At 39.9% G+C, this 11,419-nt stretch overlaps 1 protein-coding gene across 1 annotated transcript; it reads right to left on the bottom strand.

Moving 5' to 3' along the window:
• Positions 1-3,594: 3,594 nt before the first annotated feature.
• Positions 3,595-7,398, bottom strand: pym1 (PYM homolog 1, exon junction complex associated factor). The gene is made up of 3 exons (XM_085782779.1): positions 7,110-7,398; positions 5,209-5,302; positions 3,595-4,222 (listed from the first exon to the last, which is right to left on the bottom strand). Exons 1-3 carry the CDS (start codon positions 7,138-7,140, stop codon positions 3,694-3,696), a joined length of 654 nt encoding a protein of 217 aa, XP_085638905.1. The 5' UTR covers positions 7,141-7,398; the 3' UTR covers positions 3,595-3,693.
• Positions 7,399-11,419: the final 4,021 nt, after the last annotated feature.

The following is an 11,419-nucleotide window of genomic DNA, read 5'->3' as shown; positions in this document are numbered from 1 at the left end:
TATGATACACTAGTGCTATTCCCCTCCGAGTCCGGGGTGGCATGTTATCAACATCCGGGGTCTGTAGGTTGACCTACTGACCTCTGACCTGGATGATGTCATCTCCGACCGCTGCCCGGCGCGGCTAACTTGCTACCGCTAATGCTACGTTGCTTCGTTTCTGCGTGTTTCTGACTTGTCAGAACAAAATGAGCAGCTGGATGAAGTTCAGCTTCCACAGGCTTCCTCTCCTCAACCTGGACTCACTAAAGCTCCGGCTAGTTGAGATAAAAATGGACCCGAATGCCGAAGCAGAATGATTATTATCAGAATGAGCCGGGCAGCGGTCGGAGATGACATCATCCAGGTCAGAGGTCAGTAGGTCAACCTACAGACCCCGGATGTTGATAACATGCCACCACGGGCTCGGAGGGGAATAGCACTAGTGTATCATAACTAAATATTGGTGAAATTAACGAGTTTTGCAGCGGATAATGTGTTATTTAGAGGCTGCATTGCGTGCCCCGTGTTCTCGCATTATACGGATATACGCGCCGCTCCACTGGGGCTAATTTCGTCAAAACAACTCCAAATGACACCAAAGTTGTCTGGGTGAGTAAAATGATCGTATTTTATGCTAGAAATAAGGTCCAGGTTGTAAAAAAACGGAAATTATCCTTTAAACATGAGTATAAACTTGTTTTCTTTGCAATATTATTCAAGGTCTGAAAACACTGCATCTTTCTCTGTCATTTTCTGCAAATAAATGCTCTAAATCAGTGGTTCTCAAACTTTTTTTTTTTACATCGTGGACCCCGTAAATTGACACAAATTAGACAATGGATGAAATTTAGTCAATGTACTGTATATGTTCAAATTAGGGCTAATGGTGTGAATTTGGGGAAATATTGTGGAGAAATTTCTGGGAAAAGTGGTACAATTTCGCCAAAAATATTTAAACATTTCTAGAAAAAAATGGTAAAAATTCTCAAAAACAATTCTAGAAAAAAGTTGTAACATTTCTAAAAAAAAAAGTTTTTTAAAGTAAAAGACTTTCAAGAAAAAAGTGGTAAATTCCTCAAAAAAGTGGTAAAATTTCTCAAAAAAAAAAAAAAGGTTTTAAAAATTCTACAAAAGGTAGTGAAAGTTAAAAAAAAATTGGTAAACATTTCTAGAAAAGTGGTAAAAATTCTCCAATTTTTTTTGTTTGTTTTTAAAGCAGAAGTAAGCAATCCGGTCGTTTTGGCTAATGCTGCGTTCCAGGCAGGCTTTTGAAACCGTTAATTACAGCTTCATGTCACAACTTACGACTTTGTAGCGTTCCAGGCAACCCACTCGTGTTTTTCCGACCAGTTTTACCTGTGAAAGTCACTATAACGGCCACTCGTAACTTCCGACCCGTGAACTCGTACCAGATCGAACTGGTACAACTTCACAGCTCGGAAAAACACGAGTTACAGGCTGCCTTGAACGCACCATAACGTCTTGTCAGCCGATGGAGTTAGCAGCCCCCGCCCTCGTCATGGATCTATTGGTCCTCGTCCCTACGTCACCACATTCACGCGCATCCCTTGGCTGCACGCACAGCCCTTCATGCCGTTCTCTCTCCTCATTGGATAAAGGTTGTAGGATACGAGAAAAGTTTTCTCCTCGGCTCAGATCAGAGCAGAGTGACTGACAGACCCGTGTTCGGACCAAACACTCTATGTAAGTGATTGCTGTCGGAAGATATAACTATTTAAGACTTATATTAACACAAAAATTCCGCTTACTTCTGCTTTAATTCTACAGAAAGTGGTAAGATTTCTCAAAAACAATTCTAGAAAAAAGTGGTAAAATTTCTCCCTCAATTGGTAAAATTTAAGTGTAAACTGCAGAGGTCATTCATCTGCTTATGTAAATTATTTAAAAAAAATAAAGTAGCATAGTTAGCATAGTTAGGCCTGTAGTTTACACAATGATATAAATTAAAGTTTTAAGGGACACACACAGTGTCAAGTTTTAAAACATCAGGAAAGACTTGTCTCGCTAAACTAACCACAGACTCCCTCTGTGGAAAATGTGTTTTGGGCTGTAAATCATCATCTTCTCTCTCCCTCTCCTTTGTGAGCTTTAAACGTTATGAAGATGCAACACAAGAATGTCAAAGCGCCTCTTTCAGCGGTGAAGTGAGACAATAAATTTCACCTTCACTCTTAACAGCCATCCACAAAAATGTACGTTCACACTTCCTGGATCAATAATAATAAAATAAAAATCTCCCTAACATCTAAAAACACATCCAAGAGTTTACTTATGAGCTGAAAGCTGCACTTAAAAGTTAGTTATCAAGCGTCTCACTTACAAATTTATACGAAATGACCAATCGCTGAAGGGAATCAATTATCTAAGAATAAGAAACTAAGAAATACCTCAGTGAATAGTTAAATGGCCAATGGGAGTGTATATTCAACCGTATTTTAACAATAATCTACAAAATAATCCAAAATATATTGGGAATGAATCAAAAATAAATGTTCCTCAGCTTTCCAATTCATTAAGAGAGTGGGACCAAATAAATTCCACAAAATCTCAGCACTTAAGACTAAAATGTTGCTTGATAAATACCCCGATCACTGTAGTTTCTGAAACACTGCTCAGTACAGATCATACGGTGCATTTGTTTCCACCATGGATTAATAAAGAAACATATATTTACATCAGTGTGTGTGTGTGATAAGTTCAGTAATTAATACAAATGGGATTCGGTGCAACACTTTGGGTCATTGGTTGTTTTTAATCATCTCTCATTAACAATAAACTCTATGGCACAGAGGAAGAAGCTCTATCAGACTTTGGCTGCACAGACACTTTGTTGTTGTTGTTGTTGTTGTAGGACTGAGTTGTTTTTTTGTTTTGTTTTTTCTTCTTCATGATGTTTGTCGACAAGTAAAAAACACACATCAACATCACCGGCCTCGTCCTTTAAAAGTGTACAATTACTGTAGTTTCCAAAATAAACCAAGCAATGACTCCAAAATAAAAGTTGTTGTTTTTTTTTTTTCTACAAACTTCCTCCCAGACCCTTTCAAAATAACCCCCCCCCCAGTTATAATTCATGTAAATCCACTAGAAAGTAATATGAGATAAACATTATTTTATGCACCATGTAGCTTTAATTAATGTAACGACTGTATAGACTCGACATAAGTGTAACCACAGGAGGCCATCCAATCATTGACAAACTATATTCTTCTTTTTTTTGTTTGTTTTGTTTAAATTCATTTTCTGTATAAGTGAAACCCCGATGATGCTGCTGCTGCTGCTGCTGCTGCTGAAAGGTACAAAATGGAAAAAGACAGACGTGCACAAAACAATTCACAATGAGGTCTTTAAAAGATATTTATAAATGGATCAACGTCCTGCTCGATACGATGTGTGTATGTGTGTGTGTGTGTGTGAGAGAGTCAGGATGTTCTTCGTCGAGGGTGTGAGGATGATGATGCGGCGCCTGCTGCTGCTACGTTCACGTCCTGGGACTGAGTTCACCTCCATGAAGATTCAAACAGGTCGAGTACTGTAGGTTTTTTTTTTTTAATGGAAGCTACGACCACAGAGCTGCAAAGGTCCCTTCCCTGTGTTTCAGAGTGGAGTTTGTGTTTGTGTTCAGTCTGTCTGACTCTTCTGTCCTTGTTTGTTTTTTTTGTTTGTTTGTTTTTTTGTTTTTTTATTGCTTCAAGAATCTCGCTCCAGCTCCTCCAACTCCTCCTGTAACGCCTTCGCCCGCCCGAGCTTTTCCAACTGATCCTTCGTCGGCTCTTTTATTTCCCCTGAGTCCACTTTCTGCTGCAGATCCTCCACTTGTCGCAGCTTCTTTCTCACGTTTTTGATCTTCTTGGCCTTTTCCGCCGCCGCCGATGAGTCGTCGGGCGCTGCCGCTGCCGCTACCGCTGCTGCTGCAGGAGAGGCCGGTGCCGCCGCCGCCGCCGAGATCGACACGTTCTCCACGGCGTCGCTCACCGAGTCCACGTCGCCGTCTCCCTCTCCGTCCGGGCCCTGGTGCTGCTGCTGTTTCCTCTTCTCTTTGCGCTTCATGTTGCGTTTGGCCGCCTTCGAGAGGCCGGCGCCATCGCCGTCCGCACAGCCGGGGATCTTCTGCTGCTGCTGCTGCTGCTGCTGCTTCGAGGGAGCGGCTTCAGACGGACTCATACCAGGAGGCAGGTCCGGTTTACTCTTGAAAAACTTCACATACTTGTTTTCATAGCTACAAAACAACAAGAAAGAGACTGGAGTGAGAAAATATAAATGACAAATGCTCCACTTTACTCAAAGTCATTCAGATTCAGATTCAGTATAATAGTCATTTCCATGCATTTGAATACAAGGGAGATAATGAGTAGAATGAATAGGATACAAGGCAAGATTTACAAATCTTAGTTAAAGGGATAGTTCACCCAAAATTAAACACCCAGTTCACGGCTCCGCCTGTATCAGTGCAAATCGCGCGAGATTTGCACTGACACAGGAAGAGCAGTGAACTGAGACACTGGGAGCTTCCGCTACAAACAAGCTTAAAACATAGACTTATTTAATTTTTTTCGGAAAAGATTCTCATTTTCGGGGCTTCAATACAAGAGGGACATTACAGACGAGCACTATGGAGGTATTTGGATGTTTCTTGGTGTGTCTTTTTGGACGAAGAAAAGTGAGCCCCGTTTGCTACTGTCATATGGACATGCAGTGCTGCACGGAGTCCCGCTGTAACTCCGAGAAAGCACGGAGGACTCTGAAACTTCTCCCAACCCTTAGTCGACATGAGGGTGAGTAGATAATGAGTGAAATTTGAATTTTGGGTGAACTATCCCTTTAATAAAATTTCATAAATAAATAAATATATTGAGAATCTATGCTTCTAAAGTGCAAATAAAAATTGCAGTAAAAAGGCCTAAACTGCTTCACAGAGTCATTTCAGTGATTCACAATTATTCTTTTTTTTTTATCAATCTTCAGTCCAAACTCCAAATATATTCAGTTTATATCAAAGATGATGAAGAAAAGCATCAAAATCTCACGTTGAAGTCAGCTGGAAAAAATAGGCCTTTTACTAAAAAAAAAAAAAAGAATGACTAAAAGAAAAAAGTTTGATCATCAAAATAGTCACCACAGTTTATTTCCCCAACAGACTGATCGTTGCTGCTCTGATGATTTCACAGTAAGATCATAATTCATAATGTGCTGCAACACACTTACACTGGGACTTCCTCCTGGGGAACATAACCGTCCTTCACTCGTCTCGGCTTCCTCCATGTCCCATCAGGTCGCTGTGTCGCTGCAATGTATTTCCCTGAAGAACAGGGGCAACGTCAGAAAGGAGAACTGATATACTGGCATCAACAAAAAAACGGTCTTTTTCTAAACATTTTGGCCATTTGAATTCATTCACATGCACTGTTCCTGTCAGCTTAACTAACACAACTGATCAGCTGACATTACACTCAATGACTCAGTTCAGTTGCAATCTGGGCGTCGACGTCTCTGGTTATTAACGCAGCGAGAAGATATTTGTGGTCAGACTGAAACACACATTTCAGACTAAAGTAAAGCAAGAAGAAAATAACAACCAGGAAATGTGATCATGTGCAACTAAAAGACATCATCATAAGTATGGGAACATTTCTACCTGATACTATGTAAAAAAAATAATTGCTTAAAAGTTGAAGAACAAATGACAACTCACAAAAACACTGAACAAAACTTTAAATAAATGAGTCCACAGTGAACTCTCTCACTGTTTAGGTGAATTACTATTTCATGTCAATAAAATATTTTCTCCTATAGGAATTTTAGACATTTATTGGCTGAGTTTATTGCAACCCAGTGCACAATAAAATGTGTATTTATTCACTGCAGAACTTCTGCACAAGATTTAGACTTTGTGAACTTTTTACTACACACGAGATTGAAACTATAAAGTCAGTCAGGTGTTGTAGTAGTGACCTGATGGAGGGCTGCTATAGGTTTTATAAACCACCAGATGTCACTGTGAAGGCTGAGCTCAGATTCAACTCTCACAGTTTTGTCCCTATAATTTGTCAAGGTGTGTGTGTGTGTGTGTGTGTGTGTGTGTGTGTGTGTGTGTGTGACTACTCACACACATCCACTCTCACCCTGAATAAATTACACCCCACACCTAGAAACCTACAGCATGTTTTGGCAAAGGAGCAAAATAATTACTCTAGCTGGGAAATATATACAATTCACATGACCAAAGTGCTGTATAACATAAACATACAAATAAAAACATATAACAATAAAACTAAATAGGATACAGGAATGTACAGTAAAAACATGCAATAAAGCAATAAAACATAACTGAATAGATGAATAGATTAGATGTGAGACTTAAAATGCTCGTGCTGTACTTTATATTTACATAATTTGGGTGGATGATGTGTTGCTATGTTGATATTATGATGATAGGAAAGTGTGATACAGGATTTTTATCCACACCCACTCCTACTTTTACTGGACTAAACAACAAATCCCTGACTTATTTTCTACTTGACCATCATTTAATGTCATAAACCATATTATTACCAGCTAAAGTTACTGATTTGTTTTCCCCGACCCTATTTTGTTTTTTAAGGTTTAAAACTGCACGAAGACAGACAACCAACACAAACACAAACCGTTGTCAATAACAACATAATGTGTCTGTGAATGAAATATCGCGATAGTTTGTTTTAGTCCCTACAGCAGAGAAGCTAACGTTAGCAGTGGGCTAACGTGACCACCGTTGGCTCATTGTACATTAAAAAACAGCGTGGGCAGATTAAAACTCTTTTTACTATGAATTTACATGGACAACAAAAAGTAAATCTAATATCCTCAGCAATATACGTAGCTACGCGTATTAATCTTATTTTAGTAAGTCAGGACGCGCGGTAGCTACATGCTAAGCTACAGCCTAGTAGTGCACAGTAAACGGAAACATTAGCATCAGTTAGCTGCAGAACAGCGTCGTTAAACGTGTTTTTATCGCTGACAGTCACATAAAAAAGATAAACTCGGCCTCAGTTGTTGTTTCTGTGTTTAATGAAGATGATTTTTGTCTCAATTGGACAATGGACTGACACATGCAGCAGCCTTACCGGACTCATCTGTCACATACGGGGTTGCCATTTTGGTTGTAGCGTGCAGCTCCGCTCGCCTCCGGCGTCGGACGGTGTCCTCCTCAAACGCCCCCCGGCTCACTTAGACCCGACACAGTTAAAGCTGGAGCTCTTTAAACATTTAACTCAACGCATTCCTTCCCCTCCACGTTAAAGACAAGTCATGACAACGTCTGCATTTAGATAATAAAGTGACGACCGAGGCCCTGGGTGTTAAACATGGGCCAGTAAACTGTGTTTTTAACCGAGCGGTGCGGGTCAACAAACCGAGCGAACCCTTTTCTTCGACTGCGGAAGTGACGACGTGGATCGCCGGGTTGCCAGGTGTGGAGGGTTTAGTCCGCTTTTGGAGCACCGGTGGAACAGGTATTGAATTGGAAATAGTCAATTTACCAGTAAAGTTAATAGCCTTAACTGCAACTTTTACTTTTTACAGAAGTACCACTAACAATATGTACAATGTATATAGTATTAAAAAAATATCGAAGGGCTATTCTGCAATAAAAGCAACAGGAAAGTGTACTCCAAAATAAGAAAATATTTAGTGCAGAAAATATCCCTTTATTTAAAAGTATTAAAGCAGAAGTAAGCGATCCGGTCATTTTGGCTAACTTCTTGTCAGCAGATGGAGTTAGCAGTCCCCGCCCTCGTCATTGATCTATTGGTCTTCGTCCCTACGTCACCACATTCACGCGCATCCCTTGGCTGCACACACAGAGAGGACCGCCCCTTTATGCCGTTCCCTCTCCTCATTGGATAAAGGTTGTAGGATACAAGGAAAGTTTTCTCCTCGGCTCAGAGCAGAGCAGAGTGACTGACAGACCCGTGTTTCAGACCAAACACTCTATGTAAGTGATTGCTGTCGGAAGATATAACTATTTAAAGGGACAGTATGGGACTTTATTGGCTTTTTATTGACAAAAATCAAATATCGCTTTCATAAATACATATTTCACTGAAGTGGAATCGCGCCCGCATACAAACGAGCGCTTTCTCGTACCTTAGAATGAGATGTTACAAGTCGTTACAAACATACAGGGGGGGGTTCACCGAACCTTCTCTGCCATGTTGAATCGCCATGTTTTACGTTCAGTGTCACCGTGGCTGTAAGTAACCACAAACTCGGGCCGCCGGAGCTTCTTGGCTCGGGGAGAAAGTTTTCCAGACAGCGCCTGTTAAAACTGTCACCACCGTGTAGCTAGTGTGAGGAAGGACGGAGGCACTGGTGTTGCCTTCAGGTGCAGTCAGACACCTGAATGACGCCGTGAGTGACGCCGTCGGCAAACCGACTGGATGTTATTTTACTCGACGAGAGAAAGCCGGTAAAACGTGGGTCAGGTAAACAATACGACATCGCCATGACAACATATTGTCACGCCTGTATTGTTTTTCCTCGTGCTGGCGGACCGTTTGTTTACATAGAGGCTTGTTTATCCTGATACATGCAGCGTGTGTTGTTTTTCTGACTTCTGCCCGAGTTTACGTAAACGCAACAGCAAGAATACGTGCCGACATGCAACCGCACCGCTAGATGGGGGTAAATGTCACATATTGTCCCTTTAAGACTTATATTAACACAAACATTCCTCTTATTTCTGCTTTAACAATAGTTTGACGTACTGCTCACAGTGTCACACTGAGGATTTAAATGTAGTTAGAATATATATATATAATGTACAGATTTCAATGATATTAGTTTATTTATAATGATGATACAATGCTAAAGTGTTGGAACAGCCCTTTAAATATGTGCTTCCATTTAAACAAATATACTTTATAGAGCTACACTTGTGGGTGCCTCATAATTTTCTTCAATTTAACACAGACCAGTCTGAGATAATTGTCCCGGGAGCTGAGACACAGAAATCTGTAAACCTAGATTCTCTGTCCCACTTCTCCGGTCGGAGAATTTGGGAACGCAGTCAGTCGCTGAGCAGACAAACAAGGCCGCATTAATAAACATAAGTAAAACAGCTGTGTGCTGCCAAAAGAGAAAATTAAAATTCTCTTTATCTGTAATACTCAGTCAACACACACACACATTCCTTTTGTGAAAGTAAATTGGATGAATAGAGTTTTTTTGATTCATTTATTAGTTGATTGAGTGAAAGATCATTAACTAACAACTGTTTTGATCACTCAATTAAGTCTTTTTAAGTCGGAAATTCCCACAAATCTTTTGTTTCCAGCTTCTCTTTTTTTCGTCTGGATTTTGAACCTTTGCGCAAACAAAACAAGATAGTTGCAGACATCACCTTGAACATCACAAAGCTTTTGAAAAACCATCAATAACTGACATGTTTATATTGTATCAATGATGTCTCTGTGGTTTTGTATGCTATGTGATGTTTTTTTTTAACTTTATGTTTTCTACAACCCTTTTTCTATTATTATTTTGCGCTGCAGACATTATGACTCATTCAGAGGCTGAGCTAACGAGTGAAGATAAGATTTCAAAGAAGAGGGAAAAAAAGATTTAAAAAGGTCATAATCAAATAAAACTCATCAAAATGCATCAAATTTTCTTACGTGTTCTTACGAGGCAGAACTGTGTGTAATTCTTCTTTATTCAGCCTACTATCACTGTGTCACTGATTTGAAATAAGAAAACTTTTATTTTTTTCCTGTGAAGTAAGACACCAATTTAAAAACACATGTTACAGACCAAAAACATGCGTTCATGGCAGGACCATATATGTGTGAAATTGTGTGTATTATTTTCCATAAATATTTGTATGTGTGAAGTGTAACTAAGTAAAGACAATGACAACATCCTAATGGTAGCCCAGTGTTAAGAGCTCATATATTTTTTTAATTCCATAATGTAACAAATTGCAGTATACATAATAAATATGTCATGTGGCGCATCTTTTTTAATCGTATATGTAACAAATAAATAATTCAATAATAAATGCATTTATTCTGGGTCCAGGAAACAGACACAACTCAGTCCACAGATGATGTCTCAGATTTTAGGGGCAAAATGTCTGGAGCCCTGTACAATCTGCAGGACTGGGGTCAAAGGTCACTGTTACCTATGAGGTTGTTACAAAAGCCAACTCTGTTGTGATTCAGCAACAATTAAATGCACTTTGACCAGAGACAGAGAGAGAAAAAACGAATCCATATAGTTTAATTCACCCTGATGATGTCTCTCTCCAAGGGTGCAACTTATGTCATATCATTGAATTAGCAAGTGAATTGTTGTCTTAAAGGGATAGTTCAACATTTTTGCCAAAATCTCCAATTGCCATAAATCCCTATAGTCATAGCAGCAGGTTCATTACCTTTAATTATCGGTGCATGTTGTTTTGAGATCAGCGGGGCAGAGACGTGAGCTGCTCAGTGAACACAATGGAGGTGAATGGTACAGGTCCCCTGTCCCTCATCAAACTCATCAAATACACAATCCAACGACTCCAAAACGCTCTGGTGGACAAGTTGTGACCTGCACATTCACCACGCTATGAAATAATCATGTAACATTAGAGACAGAGTTGTTGTACCGTTCATCTCCATTTGTGTTCACCGAGCAGCTCGTGTCTCTGCCCTGCGGATCTCAAAACAACATGCACCAGTGATTAAAGGTAATCAACCTACTGCTGTGACTATAGGGATTATGGCAATAGGAGAATTTGCCAAAATGTGGAACTATCCCTTTAAGTTAGTTGGTTTGCTGGTGACTACAGAGGTAAAACTCGGAAATGACGCCACAGAAATGCACTGGTAGGATTTAGCTGATCTGAAAACTGATCTGCTTTTCTCTCTGAATCAAATTTGGTCTTTACATTGTATTAATGACAAGATGTGGTGCAATTTTCATAGCTGCATAAATCACAAATTGTGTCAGTAGTTCATCTGCCTGGTAAGAAATAGCTACACAGTGGCACGTTGTGTTATGATAGATGCCGTAAATTAATAATAAGCATGAGTCCTGTCAGAATAAACATGTTGATGCCACAACTGATTAACAACAAAATATAATAGCTACATTAAAATAATGATGTTAACGACTGAAACACCTTTTACTACTGTTAACACATATGGGAATGCCCAAATAAAGAGGTAAATTAGCATTTGGACACATATACACTGACGTTTCTGTGCTTTAAAAGAAATCCTTGTATGGACACAGAGCTCTTAACCCCCCCTCCATGTTTTAACCCAAAGTTACGCCCTTGTCTCTCTCTCTCTCTCTCTCTGTGCTGACTTGGACAGTTATTGAGAACGTATGAAAAGGGGGGATGTGTCAGTGCGACCTGGCAACCCGGTGGGAGCACTTGAAAGTA

Source organism: Trachurus japonicus, chromosome 7 (genome assembly GCF_045865225.1).
Source record: "Trachurus japonicus isolate A0001 chromosome 7, Traja_1.0".
Classification (NCBI taxonomy): Eukaryota; Metazoa; Chordata; class Actinopteri; order Carangiformes; family Carangidae; genus Trachurus; species Trachurus japonicus.
This window is presented reverse-complemented; position numbering and strand designations above follow the sequence as displayed.

Excerpts from the sequence above, each read along its gene's own strand:
- pym1 (XM_085782779.1), bottom strand. The coding sequence starts at position 7,140 with ATGGCAACCCCGTATGTGACAGATGAGTCCG. Across the intron at positions 5,303-7,109 it reads GTATGTGACAGATGAGTCCG|GGAAATACATTGCAGCGACA; the intron begins GTAAGGCTGCTG and ends CCTGTTCTTCAG. Across the intron at positions 4,223-5,208 it reads CCCCAGGAGGAAGTCCCAGT|CTATGAAAACAAGTATGTGA; the intron begins GTAAGTGTGTTG and ends GTTGTTTTGTAG.